The sequence below is a fragment of the Sarcophilus harrisii genome, chromosome 3 (genome assembly GCF_902635505.1).
Source record: "Sarcophilus harrisii chromosome 3, mSarHar1.11, whole genome shotgun sequence".
NCBI lineage: Eukaryota > Metazoa > Chordata > Mammalia > Dasyuromorphia > Dasyuridae > Sarcophilus > Sarcophilus harrisii.
The window spans coordinates 208,273,779-208,294,649 of record NC_045428.1 but is presented as its reverse complement, the minus strand read 5'-3'; the positions used below and the strand labels follow the sequence as shown (position 1 = coordinate 208,294,649).

General features: G+C 31.9%; 1 protein-coding gene across 5 annotated transcripts in view; it reads left to right on the top strand.

Annotated features, from left to right (window-relative positions):
- The window catches only part of STS (steroid sulfatase), a 203,592-nt gene that overhangs the window by 71,215 nt on the left and 111,506 nt on the right, over positions 1-20,871 (top strand). For all 5 annotated transcript variants that reach the window (XM_031959029.1, XM_023500348.2, XM_031959025.1 and 2 more), the window contains one exon: positions 18,156-18,292. In XM_031959029.1, the coding sequence (XP_031814889.1) occupies positions 18,156-18,292 (137 nt within the window). The remainder of the gene's footprint in view (positions 1-18,155; positions 18,293-20,871) is intronic.

The window sequence follows — 20,871 nt, the reverse complement described above, 5'->3', positions numbered from 1 at the left end:
AATTTCCTTGTAGAGGCTAATAACCTTTAATCAGGGTCTTATAGAGGAAATTCAGGTCTCAAATAGAAAGTAAAATTAGGTGATCCTGAGATCCCTTTCAGATGGTTCTAAGACTCCATGGTTCTATGAAATATCAAACATTCAGAATTTTTCTGAATGAGTTGTTAAAAAAGCTTTGAACAATTTTGTTATTACTAAACAGATTGGGAAATTAGTTGGCTGTAATTTATTTTTGGAATATCTTTCAGTTGTTAAGTTTTGCAAAATGATATGAGTAAATTTAACAACTAATTTCATAATTGAGCTACAGAATAGATTGTCAAGTCAAGAGTTATATCTATAAAGTGGAGATAATAGGAAATATGCTTAGTCTGTTACAACCAAGGATAAGAAAACTAAATAGAACCCATCATCACTTTAAAATAAAACATAGTTTTCAACTCCAAATCAAATAAATAAATAATTGGAAGCACTCTTCTTATTCTGTGACACAGCATTTTGAGAGACTATGGAGTTCCCACTTAGTAGGTAGGGATATTTGGCTAGTCGTTAAAGCCTTTAGAAATTTCTGTTTCCTTTTCTACAAGATGGGGTATAAGACGAATTAATGTCACCAATTTATATAGCTTTCAGACTGAAAGCAGAACAATTAGATTTATAGTAAAAATACAGATTATTAACAATATTAGGTAAATATTAAAAACTAATTCAGTTTTTTTTTTCCCCTAAAGCATAGTAGTGGTATAGGGTTGTTTTGGCAACAAAAATCAGTTTTGCACAACTATACACATCAGCTTTGCCAAACCTGCATGCATCATGTGAGAGCTTACATTAGGTTAGACAGTGAGTTAACAATGATGCCTTTGTGATTAAAAACCAAGAGAACATTGAGATGTTTTCGATCAATCCATAGGTCAGAATTTACTAAATATCTACTATGTGCTAGGCACTGTACTAAGTGCTGAGGCTTTTAAAAAAAAAAAGAAGCAAAAGATAGCTCTTGTCCTCAAGGGGAGACAAAAGTGCAATACACACATGTAAGCATACATACATAAATACACACATATCTTCACACATATAAACATACGTTCACATACAAAGCTATACACTAAGATAAATAGAAAATAATTAACACAGGAAGGTTCTTTAATTAAAGGGAGTGGGAAAAAATTTTCAATAAAAGATGGAATTTAAGTTGGGATTTTAAAAAAATCAGAAAGATTAGTAATCAGAGTGGAGGAGATAGACCATTCTAAGAAAGAGAGACAACTAGAAAAAAATACATGAAGCTGAGACTGGTATCACTGTATTGAAGAATATGTGTTAGAGAAAATAAGGCACAAGAAGACTGGAAAGGTAGAGTGGAGCTGGATTATAAAGCACTTTGAATGACAACCAGAGCACTTTGGTTCTGCTCCTGGATGCTATTGAGAGCCACTGGAGTTTGAGTAGGAAAATCACTTGAATGGCTGCATGATGAGATGGGAGTGGGGAAAAGACTTGAAACAGACAAGACCCATCATCAGACTATTGGAATTATCCAGACATGAGGTTCTTAACTATATGGCAGTGTCTGAGAAAAGAATGGAGACATATACAAGATATTGCAAAAGTTACCTGAAAAGGCCTTGACAACAGTTTGGATGTGGGTGGGAATGGGTGAGAGATAGTGAGGAATCCAGGATGATTTTTAGGTTGTGAGCCTGAAGGACTGGGAGGCTAGAATTGCCCTCTGAAGATATGTAGGAAAACTTTTCTTTAAAGTCTATTTCCATATTTTATCATGTATCTAGTACTTAGTGAAACATTTTGCACATGATAAACACATAATAAATTTCTGTTGAATTAAATTTAGCATCCAAGAAACGCTCATGACCAATCAAAAATAATTCATACTTTTATTTCATCTATTTTTATTTATACTCAGACATTTTTAAATAGCAGAAGGAACTAGTCTTGCCTGAAAATTAGAAGAAACATTAGAAAGTTAGTTCATTCTACCAAAGGAGTTATCCATTCTTTAAGTAATTCAAATAATGAATATTTGCATTACCAAAGAGAATGCACTAGGCCTTGGCATCATGATACAATGATAAAAAACTTAATAGTTCCTGCTTTCAAGGAGTTTGCCATCCATTTCATACTCTTGATCCTCCTTATTGCTTTCCCTCAGAGGCCCTTTTACCTTTGCCACAAACTTGTCAGAGACTCTTAAGTATCTCACAAAAGCAGGTTACATGGTTGAATCATTCCCTTGTTTTTAAAGTCACTTTGTAGAATCAGAAAAATCAAATATGTATGTTAAGCTGGCAAGGCTCTTGGAGATTGTAAAATTATAGACATAGACCTTAGAGGTCAATCCAGACCAAACTCATTTATTAAGCATCTTCTATGTGTCTGCCATAAATATTCTGCTTCTCTGTAATTTCTATTCAAGAGTAATAATAAAATAATAAAAATAACAGCTTTGTATAGCACTTAAAGATTTGCAAAATGCTTTAAATATGCTTACTGATTTGATACAGTAACCCTGTTAGGTAAGTATAATTATTATCACCATTTTATACATGATTTAGCTAAAGTCAGGTAAGATTAAGTGACTTGTTCAGGGTCAGACAGATAGTAAGTTTCTGAGGTTATATTTGAAGTCATGTCTTCCTAACTTCCAAATTTCGCATTCCATCAGATGTACCACTTAGTTGCCTAATTCTAACTCATTAGTCTTCATTCTGTTTCTTTGGACCAAACAAAAAATAATCAAATGACACTTCTTCATATTCTTAAAAGAAAGCTATATCTTCTTTTCTTCTGACTAAACATTCTCATTCCCTTAAACTGTATTTATAGTACATTATTTTCAGTCCAGTAATCATAGCTTAGTATAATGGATAACATTAAACTTTGCGTGAGAAAATTAGGGAATAAATTTAGTTTATGTAATCCTGGGAAAGTAATTTAATTTCTCAGAACCTCTAGTTTCTCCTTAATAAAATACAGATAATAACAGTATATATGTCAGTATTGGTTGATAGTCAAATAATATAATATATAGAAAAATATTTTACATACTTTAAACAGTCATATTGTTTGCCCTGTTCTGGAAGCAACATAGTTTGCCAGCACTTCTTCTTAAATGTGATATCCAGAAATTAATTCCAGATGTGATGGCAAAGACAATACTATTAACTCTTGGTGGGTCCTTAGACCTTGGTCATCTCATCTATCACTTTTATTTCAATTATTATCTTATTTTGAATAACACTCAATTCTTTCCTCATTCCTCTAAGATTCGGACTTGTGCTTACTTGCGAAAAATAAGATGGCTGTTATGCAAGCATTTTACATTCAACATGCTTAAAACTGGGTATCTTTTCTCCAAAATCATCTTTTTTTTTCTGTTTACTGTACTACTATCATTCTTAAAATCTAAATGATAAGAAGTTATCTTTTCTCATTTCCCTTATCTACATAGCAGCTAATTCTCAACAGTTAAGAAGCATTAATATATTTTGCCTTTCATATCATCATGATTTAACCCATTAATCTTACTCTTCTCTCTCCCAAAGAGCCACCCTATATAACAAATTCTTTAAAAAAAAAAAAAAAAAGGAAAAAGAAGAAGAGAAAAAAATATCATCAAATAAAAATCAAAAAAGTCTGAAAATATATTAAATTTTCTAAAGCCATAGACCCCTACCTATTCAAAGAAGTGGCACAAGGAAACTAGAACCCACTCATGCCAGCCAAGAGAGCCAATTGTTAAAATTTCAGTGTGAAATTATTTATACCTCTGAAATTGGCAAATGCTACATACTAGAACTAGGTTTGTTATTTTATTGATTATATAGACTGAAGAAGATGATGGAAAAATGTTATTGCAAATTAAACTTAAAAATATAGAGATGTTTTCTAATATCTCTTATTTGGGGTTTTGTTTGTTCTTTATAGTTTTGTAACATTTCACTTAAAAAAAATTGTAGTTCTTTAAGTTGCACTAAGTCCCTTTAAGTTCCTAAGTCCACAAGAGCACATCTGTCCTCTTTTTTCCATTGCCAAATCTATCATCCTAGTTTAGACCCTCATTAACTCTAAATGGATATTTTGTCTAATAGCAGTCTTTTCACTTCCATTCTATCTTTTGTTCCAGTAAACCTAAACAACTGTCCAATTTTTCTAATGTCCCAACACTCTTTAGTTCCATTCTTTTGCTCATCCTGTGTCCTATGTCTGGTATGGTCTCCTCTACCTTCCCATACACCTTTTTACCTAAATTGGAATTTTTCATATTCTTCACGACCACCTCATATCACCCTTTTCACAAGATTTTTCCTGATTAACACAGAGGGAAACTCAGTTCTCAACTCTTTCATAACTCTTTGTACTTCTCATACATATATTACAATTTTCATTTTTATTTCTGTACCTATCATATTGCCCCTAATATTTGAAAGTGGAGACCAAAATTCATTCTAACATTAATTAATATGTTACAGTCCACTAATCATCAGTCCATCACTCTATTTGATAGACTAATGACAATCCATACTGATCAGTTCCATCCTCACTGAGCCTAAACCAATTTACAAATTAATTTCTTTTCTTTAAAAAAATATTTTTTAGTAATAACTCCCCCTCCCTGAATACATGCAAAGATACTTTTTTTTTTTTTAACATTTACCCTTACAAAACCTTGTGTTTCAATTTTCTCTCTCTCCTTTCCTCCCACTTTCCTTCCCTAGTCAACAAACATTATAAGTTAAATGTATGCAATTCTTCTAAACATTTCCATATTTATTGTGCAGCACAAGAGAGATCAGATCAAAAAGGGGTAATAAGAGAAATTAAAAAAAAAAGAAAGCAAACAACAACCAAAAAAGTAAAAATACTATTTTGTGATCCATATTCAGAGTCCATAGTCCTCTTTCTGAATGCAGCTGGTTCTGTCCAACACAAGTCTATTGGAATTGGCCTGAGTCACCTCACTGAACAACTTAATTTCTGTCAGTCAGTATGTATTAAGCACTTGGCTCTGTGGCAGGTACTATGCTAAACAGTGAGAATACAAGGAAAGTTAACTGGGGCAGGTAGGTGGAGAAGTGAATAGAGCATCAGTGCTGAATTGAGGAGGATCTCATCTGATCTCAGTAATCCCAATTTCCTCAGGGGAAAAAACAAAAGGGGAAAAAAAGATTTCCTGACTTTAAGGAGTTTACAATCTAATGAGGAAGACAACATAAGAAAAACCTGTACAAGCAAGCTTTGTGCAGGATAAAAAAATAAATGAAAGAAGAGAAGGTACTAGACTTAAGAGGGTTTATAAGAGTTTTTTTTTGTTTGTTTGTTTGTTTTGTTTTTTTGTTTTTTGTTTTTTTCTCTAGGAGATAAAGTTTTATCTTGAAGTAAATCAAGTGAAGCCAGAAGGCACAATTAAAGAACAGAAGCATTCCAGGAATGAAAGATAGAGAAAATACTTGAGTTAATAAATGAAGTTTATTTGTGGAAGTAAGAATGCCTAAACTGAATGAAAAAAATAGTTGGAGGTGGAACTTGATGTAAAATATAAGAAAAATGGAAAGGTGGATGGAAGCAGAGGTTATGAAAACATTTGAACTCCAAGCAGAGGATTCTTGTACTTGATGCTAGAAGTCATAGAGAGCCACTGGAGTTTATTGAGTAATGGGAGGAGATGGGACCAGCCAGTAAACTATTGCACCATCCAGGCATGAGGAAATAAAAACCTGTCCCAGAGTGGTAGTAGACCTTTATAACCCAGCCTCCTCCTACTTTTCCAGTCTTCTTATACCTTACTTACTACCATATCCTCTTTGATCCAGGGATATTTTGGCCTCCCTCCCAATTGTTCCACAAAGGAGGCATTCCAGCCCTTGATTTTGAACATTTTCTCTCATTGTCCTCTATGCCTCCTCAGCTTCACATAGTGGATTTAATTTCCAACTAAAATCCGATTTCTATAGGAAACCTTATCTAAATCGTCTTAATTTTAGTGATTTTCCTCTGTTAATTATTTCCTATTTATCCTGTATATAGCTTGATTTGTATATATTAGTTTTTATACTATCTCCCTAATTAAAGCTACAGGTCCTCAGGGCCTGTATTTTGCTTTATTCTGTAACTACACTGCTTAGCACAGTGCCTGACACATAGTAGACCTTTAATAAATCTTTATTGAGTGACCAGAGGAGGGAAGGGGGCATATTCAATCGATGTTGCAAAGGTGTAACCACTAGACCTTGGCAAGAAATTGGATATGGGTCTTTGCAGGGTTTTGACAAACTTTGAAGAATGAGGACACCTGTATTTTAATCTTTGGAAACTGGGAGGATGGGAGTGCCCTCAAAAGTAGCAGAGAAGTTTGGAAGAAAGAGAGTTTGGGGAAAAGTTAATATATTCAATTATGGAAATGTTCAATTTAAGATGTTAATAGTAAATCCAGTTCAAAATTCTAATAAGCAATTGAATAAGATTCCCTTATTAAGACTGGAGGTCAGGATAGAGGTTGGACTGGAGAAGTAGATTTGAGAATCAACAAGATAGAGATAAGTAAATCCATGAGAGCTTCTGAGATCACCAAAGGAAGTAGTATATTAGAAGAGAAAATAGCCAGCAACAAGAGCAGGTGTAATCTGGGTAAATATTCAGCAAAGGAGACAAATAAGAGTCAGATAGGTAGAGCATGTTCACATCTCCTGAATGAATGAATGAATGAATGAAGAATGAATGAATAGATTTTTCTATGCTGTAGCTTCTAGTACAATGATTCTGAAATTTGAATTCATAATCCCTTGAATTGTTCATTGTTGTACAAATGGAAATATCAATATTGTTCTGTTGAAATCTTGATAGCCCAAGTTGGGGTCAAGGTTTTCATCATACTCAATTAATAATTCTAGAGGAGATATGATTTACTGAATGAGGCTCCTAGTTGTTAAAAGGAAACAATCATATATTAACAAAAATAATCAGTAGAAGTAGTGAGTCCATATGAAAATAATGCATTTCTTTCTAAGGATCTTATGATCCCTTTATGTGAATTCTTTCAATAATGAGAATTCCTATTTTATATGGGTAGGAGGCTGTTTTTTTGTAATCTGTTTGGGACAAATGGAGGCTAAATAACTTCTTGAAGTAATCTATTAATTAATGGATCCCTTACATGGATAACATATTTGTGGAATGTATTCAACAGGTTGCTGATTTAACTTCCCTTCTATTGGAGATAATATTTCATTTTGATGTACAAAAATGATAAAAAGTTCTAGTGGGCACCTTCTCTATAGTTTATTTGTCAAGGGATGCTAGTAAAGTGATTTAAATTCTGCTTCTGAAATTTATACTTTCTGTATACCCTGCTCCTGAAATGATTTATGTTCAAGGAATGTGTGTCTGACATACCAGTTGGAAATGCTAAGATATGAATAACAAAAGCACTTTTGCAGTTTAATATTTTCCTAAATGAAGTATAGTTAGATATGAAAGCCACAGGGAAAAATACCATTTTATATCTTAAAAGTTAGAAAGAACAGCTTAACACTTGATATTATATACTTATTTTGTCTTCTGTTCCTTATATTCTCTTATTAAGATATTTATAGGGTGCTAGCATGCAGGGACAATTTTATAGTGAGGACATAGACATTATCAGTTAATGTTGATCAACTAAGTTATACATTTTGATTAATGAGGATCACTAACCTTACTATCCAAGGGATGCCATTATGACAAAATTAAATGTTTTGAAGCTATCCTTATAAAAGTAACAATTCTCTCATTTATACTTTTCTGTATTGTAATTATTCTTCTCATGTAACTTTGTTGCACAGTCTTGACTGAAGACATTAGATGAAGTTAGAGAAGAAGAACAACCTGGTGCAACAATTCCTTTGTTCTTGGTCTGTTGAACTTTGACTAGCTACTGTTTAGGGAAATGCTTAGGATAACCAAGATAAATAGTGGGGCTTGCAGTAAGACTATTAATCTTCTTTCCACATTGGAGAACACATGGAAAACTGTTCCCTAGGCTGAAAGGGCTCAAAAACATCACCTAACAAGCTCATCATTTTTCATATGTTGGGTAGTACTTCTGATGGGAATTTATGGGAAAAATCATGTAGAAGAATTGCAAAGGATGAAGCTTTAATTAGTCATGATGGATCTTTGTTAGTGGAAGTTTCTACATCAATGAGACTAAAGATCTGGCTTAGTGTCAACATTATCATTGTTTCTTAAAGTACTTAGAAATCCAGTTAAGATCAAGGTCATGCACCAATTTTTGAATTTAATAAATTCTGTTCATAATTTTTTTCTTTGCCATATGAGACTGAAGAAAAAAGAAATCTCTGCTAGCATATAGAGATCAATGAGTAGTTTATGCTATTTCAGATAAATAGTGCTCAACTTTAGTTTTTGCTTTATGTAAAACAGATACATGGTATTCTGTATAAACTTATTTTTAATTTAATAATAATGATGATGATACAGTTAACATACACATGATACTTAAAAGTTTTCAAAGCAATTTGCATATATCATCCTATTTGATAACTCACAGCAATCCTATAAGGTAGTTGCCATCATAGTAATTTTACAGAAAAGGAAACTGAGCCTCAGAAAATTTGCCCAACACAGCTAGAAAATCTCTGAGGTGAGACTGTAACCCAGGTCTTCCTGACACTAAATTCAGCATTGTACTATATCACATGTTCTCTCAACCATGGTTTATCATTTAAGCAAAAGTCACCTATAGATTTTGTTTTTCTTGGGGAAATGATAAATTTAAATGTGAAAGAGGATAAAATAACAGAATGAAAGAAATATCAGTAGAAGCTTATGAGTTCTATAACTAATAGTAACTGACAAGTCAATTCATAGAATAATACCTGTAAAATAAGCAATTCCTTAAGAACTAATATATATATATATATATATATATATATATATATATGTATATATATTCATTTGAGAAATGTATTAGAAAGCAAAAGGTCATACACTATAGTAGAGAGACTGTTGGATTTAAAGTCAGAAAGACTTAGATTCAGTTCATTCCTCTGACCTATTGGTACATCATTTAATTTCTCTGAGGCTCCAGTAACCCAGTATGAAAAGATTGTGATCTGTATCACTGAAGAGAGATTTCACCCCAGTGAAATCACTGGTCCTACAAATAATAGGATACATATTAGATAGCATGCTAAATGTGTGAGCTAGATAGATGGCAGTAACATCATGCTGAATTTAATATCAATGTCACTTATTCTCCATTTATATGCCCTTTAGTAAAGGCACTGGGACTAACCAATCGAGATTCTAAAAGTGTCATGAAGTCCTATTATTATTTGCTCTGATTTGCTAGCATAGCATCATCTTCTTATTTATCCCTGAGGAAGCTCAAATACTTTTTACAGGGGAAACATTATGAAATTGTAATTATGGAAAGTGTCAATGAAGAAGAGAAAATAAAATAACATTTGCAAGGAGGGAATAAGTCTTTAATTGAGAGTCATGGTGATAACTTTACACTTTTGTGTTTTATGTCTACAAATTTTATAGCAGGTAAATATTCCTTTCTGTAGTGATGGTTTACATAATCATAACTCTCCCAAATCTGTGACAGTTGATAAATGTATCCTTAAAGGATGTGCTTTTTTATCCTGTTCTAATACCATTACAATTTAGCACAGTCAAAATGCAATAACACTCATGCAAGACTTGATTTTTAACTTTTACAGCAATACTATACTTCAAATCGTTATGAATTTGACACACCTAGTGTTGAATGAGTTATTATTTTGATTTGTCTGAGATTTGACACACCTATTGTTGAATGAGTTATTTTAATCGATGTGATTCTGAGATAAATTAATTTGTTCTATAGGACTTGTATTTCTTGAGAAACAAGTGAATTTTATAAAGTTTAATACTATTTTAAATTTTTTTTAGACTTTTAAAAATATCAGAAATCAATAAAACAAGTAGATTTCTTATTTATTTATTCATTCATTTATTTGCTGAGGCATTTGGGGTTAGGTGACTTGCCCATGGTCACACAGCTAGGAACTGTTAAGTGTCTGACATTAGATTTGAATTCTGGTCCTCCTGACTTCAGGGGTGGTGTTCTATCCACTGTGCCACCTAGCTGCCTCAATTCCTTCTTATTTTAAACAAATCTATTTAGTACATTTCTGGCCATTTGCAAACCAACTATCAGTCATTCTACAAAGTACTCAGGTTTTAATACTCCACTGGATCTGTAATCTCAGATCTGTAATCTCAATCTCAATAGGAATTTGAACATTCCTATCATTGATAATAATACTAATACTAATACTTAAGATTTCTCTACCTGATTAAGCATTGAAAAGTTCATTAAATATGTCATCTCATTTGATGTAGATCACAGTCTATTTGTGTCCATTTGTCATGTCATTGGTGAATATCCTACAAATTCTCAATAGGAGACCGACCTAAAGTTCTGAAATATTCCTTATTTCCTTTTGACATTATATGGGTAACAGTACTTTTTTCTCATTATATGATTAGCCCATCTTTTGTTTTTCTGTTAATATGTTTCTTTTGTGGTATGCTTTACATAGCATAATCAGTAAATATTCTCATTATAAAGGAAACTAGAAGTTAAAGGAAGTTATAGCTAGATGGAGATTCATAGATTATCCTTGGGGAGACAGAGTTCACTAAATTGATTTTATCATGTGTCCAAAGGCAACAACAAATATTTTCATGATATTTTAATTGGAGGAACCAACACATAAAAGAAATATCATCTTGGAAGAGTTAGAAAGGCCCAGATGCCTTTGTTTTAAGATGTTTTAATGGTACTATGGGATAGATGGCAAGACTCAGGGATCCTTATGTTGTATCAATAGTTCAGATAACAGTGCAAGGGTCTAGAGATCATAGAAAAAGGTCATAAGGTCTGGAGAACCTCAGTACACAGTTGCATGACAGATAGTAAAGCCTGAAGGTTTCCTATCTCATTAGAGTTGGTGACTTCTCATTCAAATTGTGTGACTAATGAAGCAGTCTATATGGGTTCTGGACTATTCATTGTGGGAGGAAGAATCAAATGGAAGGTGAGAGAGGGAGGGAATCACTGGAATTGACAAATCTTTCTGATGCTCAATTGACTTAGATGGATTTCTTGGAGGTATGGGAAGAAAGCCAGATTATCAGTGATGGTGATGATTCTTGAAAAGATCATTTGCTATTGGCTGATTATGGCTTCTATACCAACTTCTATTACAGAAAAGAAAGTTTAAAAGTTATAAAGAATTTGACCAGATCTTCCAAATCAAATCAATATGTATTTAGATATGTATTGATTTCAATGTGAAATTGGTTACAAGGGAGAATACTGAAATGCCTCCTAGATTAACGAGTAAAACACAAAGAAACCAAGCACTTGCAGACTACCTAGAAACAGTATTAAGCAATAATGGAAAATTAATAATACGATAAAGAGATGTATGCTTACCTAAGTTGATTTACCATTTTTGAAAGAGGATGATCATTGGAAAGTTTAAACAGAAGAGAGGTTATGTAGGAAGGCAAAAAGCAACAATTAATATTGTGAAATTGTGATGAAATTATGACAATTGATAATTGTGAAAATAATAAACAAATATTTTAAAGGAAATTAGACTTAAAATATAACTTCTACCATATATACATGCATATGTGTATATGTATACAGACATGTACATATTTACATGGATATTACATATGTAGGTATTCATTACAAAAGAGAGAGCAGAGAACTCTATTTTCTTCTCCTCTTAACTTTTGAATTCATCATTTCTTCAATATAGGGGATTCCTATATAGAAATAGCTTCCACTATGAGTGTTGTAGATAAGATTATCTCTAAATTGAAGTCTTCGAGACTTGTCTGGGGAACTGAGAGATTAAGTCTTTTGCCATGATCACAGAACTAATATGTCAAAAGTAGGACTTGAATCCACATCTTGTTTATTCCAAGATTGACCATCTATTCACTACAACTTGCTACTTTTCTTTAGCCCATAAAATATATTTTAAACAGTGTGTTGATATACTATATCTTTCAGAAGAAAAAATATTCAAAATGAATAATCTGAAAGCTTTTCTTTTTATAGGAATAGTCTTTGAATATCAATAAACACAGACAAATATTATCTGCCTACACATGGCATGCAGCATTTGTGTCACATATTGGTAATAATTACCAAATGACTCCAGAACTGAAACTATGTTATAATATAATTAGTACTAGTTCACCAAAGTAATGATAGGATTTGATGATTTGAAACACTTTGTTTACTGAATCAAATTGTTGAATGGAAAAGATCATTAGGATGTAGAAGATTATTTTTAAGCCTTAAAAAAGCTATCACCTAAGGTAAAAATACACACATACATTCCAATAATCAACAAAGATCAAAAAATTCTATATAGATTCATATTTATCTTCACATGATGCAAATCCTTCTATACTCTGAATTGGAGGGATTGTTTGATATTGGCAAAGTGCGTGCGCGCGCACACACACACACAAACACAAACATACAACCAGAATAGAGGCTTGAATGTAATATCCAAATTATGTTTAAGATACTGGCAATAAATTTTCAAAAGAGTTGTTTACTTGTTTACTGAGGAGCTCTAGTTCATAAAAAGAGAGTTTAACTGTTATTGTGACGTTCACCTCCCACCACCTAGCTAATAATATCTTATTCCATTTTTAAGGTCAGATAGAAGTAGTGAGAACTGAGTCTCCTAAATGAGGCTGTGTATGAAATAAACAGTTATCCTGATCTTTCAGAGAATATTAATAAATGATTATTGCCTTTCCCTGAGAATAAGCTGTCAGTCATACAACCATAAGATTTGTAAAATAGCAAATTATTTATCTCCATCTAATTCACATCTTTATGGACAATTGATTACATATCTATTCCTGAACAGTAACTTTTTCTGACATGGCTTTTTCCTACCAGGATTTATTTTTCTAAATTCACTGTTTCTGTTCCTTATGTACATAAATGACTACTCTTCTTTGAGGCTCAGTTTAGGTTCATATGTGTGATAAGTATAGTCTTTTGAATGAGAAACTCAATTTTACCACAAAGATTGGAGAATAGCATTTGACAAGTATGTACAGTAAGCAGTTCCCTACCCTTAATTTTTGCTTGTAATTTTTTATAAAAAATTTGCTTGTAATTTGTTTATAATCCCAACTGACCACTCAAAGCAAAATTAACATATTCTGGCCATGACATTGATGATGTGGTAGCCCTTAAGACTCATATTCCTAGTGCAGTTCTTCTTAATTGATTTTAGTGATGATGGCTTTTTTCTACTTTCTTTGCCATCCATTGTCTTGGATTTTTGTTGTTTTCTTACTATTAGCTTACATTTTTTAAAAACTAGAAATCAAAAGACTTCTTTTGTTGTCATTGCCCGTGTCATTATCTTCTTCCTAATTTTCATGTCAAAACTTTTATATAAAATATTCCAGGTTAAAACAGTTACAGGACAATGTGTTATATGACTTTTTTTTAAGGTAACATGGAGAAAATATAGCGTTAGAAAGATTTGAATTTGAATTTCCCTTTGATGTCAGCTGTGTGACAATGGGAAAATTATATAACTTCTTAAGCCTCAGTTTCTGCAATGAGAAGATAAGAATAATAGCATTCACCTGTTTTTAAATTTTTTTTAACGTTTTATTTTTTTCAGATTGCTATCTAATGATTGTAAAAGGTTTTTGACCTTTGTTTGTTTGTTTTATAATTTTGTGTTCCACATCCCCATTTTCCCTCATTGAGAAAACAATTTGATAAAATTTATACATGAGTAGAGATGCAAAACATATTTCCATATTAGTCATATTGTCAGAAAAAGAAAACAAAACAATATAGACCAAACCCTCAAGAAAAATAAAATAAAAAAATGTATACTTCAATCTGCTTTCAGATTGTATCAGTTCTTTCTCTGGAAGTGGACAGTGTTTTTCATGATGAGTCCTTCAGAATTGTGTTGAATCTTTGTATTTACCAAGAAGAACTAATTCATTCACAGGTGATTGTTGTTCAGTATAGCTATTTTACTGTGTACAATGTTCTTCTGGTTCTCCTCACTTCACTTTGGATCAGTTTATGAAAGTTTTTCCAGGTTTTTCTGAAAATATACTGCTCATCATTCCTTATAACATATTGATTTCATCCCAGTTACATGACACACATTATTCAGTCATTCTATCAGAGCTGTTATTCTAATAATATGCAGATGTTATGCAAATGTATCTTTAGATGTGGCAGCATATTGATTCCATAAGGTTCAATGTTTGAGATCATTTACCTAATTTATTAAAATTTAATGCCTATTATTTGCAAACAAAGGCAGAGAAGATAATATAATTACATTTGAAATGACAATAACAATTTGAGGAGTGTGTAAGTATATGTGTGTATGTGTGTATATGTGAGTTAGAGAGAGAGAGCTTTAGATCATAAAGAAATGACTTTGAGTCTTGTCTTTGACGTCAGTGTATATGATCATAAAGTTATCACTTTAGCCATTGCTTGAAATGTAGATAATGATATTTATTTTGCCCACCTCACAGGATTCTTATAAGGAGGTAATACAAGAACAATGCTTTTCAAAGTTTAAAGAACTGTTTGAAATGTTAGTTCTTTTTATCAATGCAAGCTTCTATGTGTCTCTGAAATATTGAAGTAGAGGATCATCTAGTATGCAATGGAAGGGTACCTGGAGGGTTTAAGCTGGCTTCAATACATTTTAAGCAGAGGATTATATAAGAGAAATCATGTAATAGATAAAATGTATGATTGAACATGAGCCAGTAATATAGCAAGAGCGTGTATGTTCTTTTGTTTCTTTGCAATGTCAAGAGAATTTGTAAAAGGTTTCCAGGATATTAGGTGGACTTAGAGGAGGTCATAAATGAAAGTCATGTACATCTACTGAGAGATCATGATATATATCAGTGAAGGGAATACTCCTACTGATGAGATCACTGTTCTGTTGGGATAATGAAATTTATGTGAGTCTTTTTCCCCTGATGCAGATTTTAAATTCTCTGCTCTTTAAGCCTGTCATTACAGGCTTGTATAAATTCTTCAAATCTTAGACAGCAAGTAATCCAATGTCTGTTCATGTGCAATTCTTCTATATATATTTCCACAGTTATCATACTGCACAAGAAAAATCAGATTAAAAAGGAAAGAAATAAGAAAGAAAACAAAAAGCAAACAACAAAAACATGAAAATACTATGTTGTGATTCACATCACACGTCTATCAGAATCACCACTTTGTTGAAAAGCACCATGTCCATCAGAATTGATCATTGGATAATCTTGTTATTGCTATGTCACATGTTCTCTTGGTTCTAGTCATTTCACTTAGCATCAGTTAATGTAAGTCTTTCCAGGCCTTTCTGAAATCATCCTGCTGATTGTTTCTTATAGAACCATATTTCATAACATTCATATACCATAACTTATTCAGTCATTCTTCAACTGATGGGCATCCATTCAATTTCCAGTTCCTTGCCAATACAAAAAGGGCAGCTACAAACATTTTTGCACATATACATTACATTTCTATGCCTTTCTTGTGACATTTATTGTACATTATCTTTTATGACTTTCTTTTACCTCTTTTATCCCTAGCACAGGGCAATGCAGGTGGAGAATGCTTACTAGGTGTTTGTTGAATTATTCTCTTCTACATTGTAAACTTTTTGAATTTTAGAGTAAGACTGGGACTTTTAGTAAGACTCTACCATACTTAGCACTAACATAACAGTGCTTCAAAAATATAATTTTAAAGTTAATAAGCTGTTCTACCTTCAAAATATCTGGAAGTCCATGACTTGGTGCCCAATCAGAAAAACATATATATCAAATTTGGGAATAAATGATAGTAATAATAGTTTAACAGTAACTCTTGAAACACCAACAGTGAAGCAATTTTTAATTTTTAAAAAAGCTGTACACAGTGAATTCTATAACCTTGTATTAGAGACCAAAAAAACCTCCTGTTATTGTACTTCCTTTGAAAAATAACCAGTCTTCCTCAGACAAAAAAAAAAAAAAAAAAAACCCAAAACTGAGTAAATAAAGGATAGCATAGTTGTAATTCAAAAGTAATCTGTAAAAAAAAATAAACATACATATTGGATGTAAATGTTATATATTTGTATGTGTGTATATATAGTTATAATTATAGCTATATGTATATATTTGTTGTTATTTAATCATTCAGTTGTGTCTGATTCTTCATGATCCTCTGGAACATAGCAAGCCAATACTGTCCATAGGGCTTTCTTGGAAAAGATAAATTAATGACTAAAGAAAGGAAAAAAAGAGAAAGAAAGAATGAATGAATTATTTAATGAGATGAGAAGTTAATTTAATAGAAGATTATTATACTGTATTTTGCTTTACTCAGACCAAACATAATTATTGTGCTTAGTCCTGGGAAACACATTTTGGAAGGGACATTGATATAATATGTACATCAAACAAAGTAGCAAAGGGATTAGAAATCTTACCATATGCAGATAAATTTAAAGAAGGGAATGTAGGGTAGAAAAGAGATAACTTGACAGGATAATAGTTTTTAGATGTTTAGAAGATCTGTCATATGGAAGAAAGTTTAGTTTGTTCTTCCTGGCTGTAGAAGACAGAACATATAGGTGGCTGTTGTTCAGTCATTCAGTGGTATTTTGACTTTTCATGAACTGGTGGACCATAGCATACCAGGTTCTTCTATTCTCCACTATCTTTTGAAATCTGTCCAAGGTGGGTGTTATAGAGAATTAAATTGTGATTCAATAAGAGGAAAAAAAAACTTTGTAAAAGAACTATCAAAAATGGACTGATTTGAATAAGAAGTAATGGGTTAATTATCATTGGTGGTCTTCAGGAAGAGACTAGATGTTCATTTCTCAGTTGCATTATTGAAGAGAGTGTCTGTCATTTAATAAACATTTATCAGTTGGTGGAAGTTTGGATTAGGTAAGTCATTACTTCCCTTTTAATTCTCATATTCAATGATTCTAGTCGGATAAATTATCTCAACAATAACAATAATAGTAAGGGAAAAAACCTCACATGCATATATAATAGTAAGGAAAAAACCTCACATGCATATAATACTTTATAGTTTATTAAGTTCTTCAAATAACCTTGTGAGATAGATAATGTATAGCTACCACTTCCCATCTGATAATGGAAAAGTGAGACCCAAATAGTTAAGGGATTTGTTTGTGCCTATGCAACTATTAAGTATTAGATCCAGACTTTGAATCAACTATAAATTACTTATGGACAGGAATTTTAACTTTTAACCTGTCTTTATGTTAAAGGATAAAAGCAATTCCTTAATGATGTAAGTTTTTGATAAATGTTTGTTTAAGGGAGCTGAATTGAATTTTGAATATCTGAAAAAGTTCAAACTTTGGCAATTAATATATTTTCTAAAATTTTGAATATTTTGATAATATAAAAGTAGGCATGAATTGACACCATGAAGGGGGAGGGGAACCTCCAATTTTAAAAATCCAACACTTCTTTATGCTGTATTTCATTCAATATTATATTCAACAAAATTCAGGAAAGGAAAGATATGGGAGTTTTTTCTAGTGAAAATTGAAGGAAAATGGACAGAAAGTGTAGTTGAAGTATTTTCAAGATGGTAAAGGAAAGTGTAGTAATATCAAGTTACTAGCTTGAAAAAATGATATCCATTCATTACTCACCTCCATTTCCAAGTTTCCAATACCAAGGAATTGCTAATTTTAGGATGTTTCGTTGTATTGGTAGATATTGTGCAGTGGGAAGAATAGAATACTGTAAATCAAGAAATTTTTACTATATTTCTATTCGGCCTGTGTAAATTTGGGATAGTCACACATATTTGAAAATTTTCTTGTTCTTAAGAAATAAAACAAAGTTACATTTGAGATGCCTTTCATGGCTTCCTTCTTTAAAGGTTTTTTTTTTTTTTTTTTTTTTTTTTTTTTCAATATCATCATATACTTCTTTGTAAATTTTTCCTTAACCAGATCTGTGACAAATGTGCTTCTGTCTTTTGTGTTTGTCTTTTTTAGGAACACAGGAACACCTTTCCTTCTTTTCTTATCCTACATTCATGTCCACACTGCACTTTTTTCTGCCAAAGAGTTTGTGGGGAAGAGCAAACATGGCATGTATGGGGATGCTGTGGAAGAAATGGATTGGAGTATAGGTATGTCACTTGATAAAAAGTTTTTCAGTGTGTATTTTGAAGTAGTTCATACAATTTTGTTGTCCTTTATCCAAAATGTCTAACAATGTCCAAAATACTAACTCCAAATCTATGTGAGAATCAGAGATTTAGAGGGAAAAGAGACATTAAATACCGTCAAATTCAATCCCCTCACTTTATGGATGATGAAACCAATGCTGACAGTCCTTAAATGATTTATTATACAGCTAGTAAGTGTTTCGGGCAGCTGTTGAACTTAGGCTTTTTTGAACTCTTAAGTCCAGAATTCTATCTGCTGTGACACCCAGAAAAGTAGTTGATTAAACTAAATGGCATATTATTTGATAAGAATATAAACTTTTTACATTCCTTCTCTGACATAAATTATCCAAGTGATCTTGGACAAGTCATTGTCTTCCTTGGTACCTAAACCAGTTAGCTATTTACAACAAGTTTCATAGCCAGTGCTGATCTGCATTAAGTAAATTTCCTCACCAGAATTCTCTATGCCATTAAATTAGCAAGTCCAAAACAACAACAAAAAATGCCAAAATCACATAAATAATTCAAATATGCATGTGAATAGTAAGTAAAGGCTAATTGATACACGACTAGAGATGAATCTGTATCTGTGCAATCTGTATCCTATTTTATGGGAGGATATTTATAGGGGTTATAGTCAAAGATTAATGGAGGAATGGAGCCAAATCATTATCACTTACTATTAGATATTCTTAATAATTGAATGGGAACAAAACCTAATTATTAGCAAAATAAGATAATTGGAGTTCAAATGTTTGGAAACAATGCATTTTTTGACCTGTAAAGCTGACTCTTGACTTGGCAACACTGTCAAAGTAATTGTTCCTTAACTCTACCTTATTTCTGTGCCAACTGGAATACATTTACTATTTATAGTTATAATTCATTGTTTTCTTCTGAAGCCAATAATTCTCTGCTCTTCACTATCCCTTCTGTTCCTCACTAAGCAAACGTAAGATGACAAAAAGCAGCTTTGGTCAATACCCTTCCTTTGAAAAAAAATTCCAATTTTTATTTGGGAGGGTAAAGGTTTTTGTGGTTTTGGTTCAATGAAGATGAGCATGGCCTTGCTTAACAGAAAATTCATGTTTGAGTTTTGTTTTTTGGTTTCTCTAAATGATTGTTAAATTAGGTATAGTTCAGTGGGTTGCAATGAAGTAGAAAATTGAAGGACTCTGCATTTCTAGTTTCACTTTGGATATTCACTTGCTATCTAGTTAAAGTTAAAGTTGTCTATCTGCCTAATACAGTAGAATTTAAGATTTTTGAGTAGGGATTATTTCATTTTTATATTGTTATCGTTATCATCTAGCACAGTTTGTCCTACAAAATAGGCACTTAATAAATGCTTATTGGTTGATTGCATGTAAATCAGGAAACCACATTGACAGATTTAAGCTTACAAATTGACTAAGGTATGTTTTAATTTGGGAATGGAGAAGATGAGGTCTGAACAATGAACTTAATCACTTAGATATCTGTAACTTATACTCTCTTTCTCTCTCTTTCTGTCTGTCTTTCTCTCTCAAACAAACATGGTTAGATGACTTGCCTAAAGTCATATAGCTAATAAGGGTCAAGTATCTGAGGTCAAATTTGAACTCAGGTCCTCCTGACTCTAGGACTGGTGCTCTATCCAATGCATCATCTAACTGTCCCTTAGAATTTATAGCATTAAGAGTTGATTAGAAGCATTATGAGGTTAAATGATTTGCCTAGTTAAATGACTTACCCAGAGTAATTTATTTTCTGTCAGAGATTGGACTAGAGCTCACACTTTTCTGACTAAGTCATCATTCTATCCAATCTGCCATATTAATTATACTTGCTTTGATTTGTTTGTTTTTAGCATATTGACAGAAAAGATTAAATAATTTGGCTTCATGAAAATCATGTTATGATTTCTTTAGTAGTAGAATCAGGATCTATCTTATGTTCTTAAAATAGCAGTAAGTAATAGAGCTAGTTCTAAATTATGAATAGCAGTAAATGTAACAATGGGATATTCCCTAAAATTCATAAGAAATTATTACACTTCCAACCTTTACACAAACTAAAATGGTACTTGTTTTTGTATATTAGACATTTCCTTAAGAAATATGTAAATCTTTCCTAGCTGTGTGATCCTAGGCAAGTCACTAAATCCCAATTGCCTCAGCAATATATATATATATATATATATATATATATATATATATACATATACATATGCAAATCGAATTTTATTGTCAATACATCAATGATCTTGCCTTTTAAAGGAACCCTCAGATAATTCTTCTTTGGGTGTAAATAATACTTTTATAATATTATTAAGGCTTTCTCTGGTAAGTTTTTATAGAGACAAAGATGCAACTTTTTTGAATTTGAATATGGGGGCCAAACTGATACGATTAGGCTGCTAATAACATTTCATGTTATAGAATATCTTAATCTCTGTCTTCAATTTATAATTTGCCTAAAATGACATATATTATTGACATGTCGATCTATAATATGTCACATATTAATATGACATATTATCTTACTAATTGTTATAT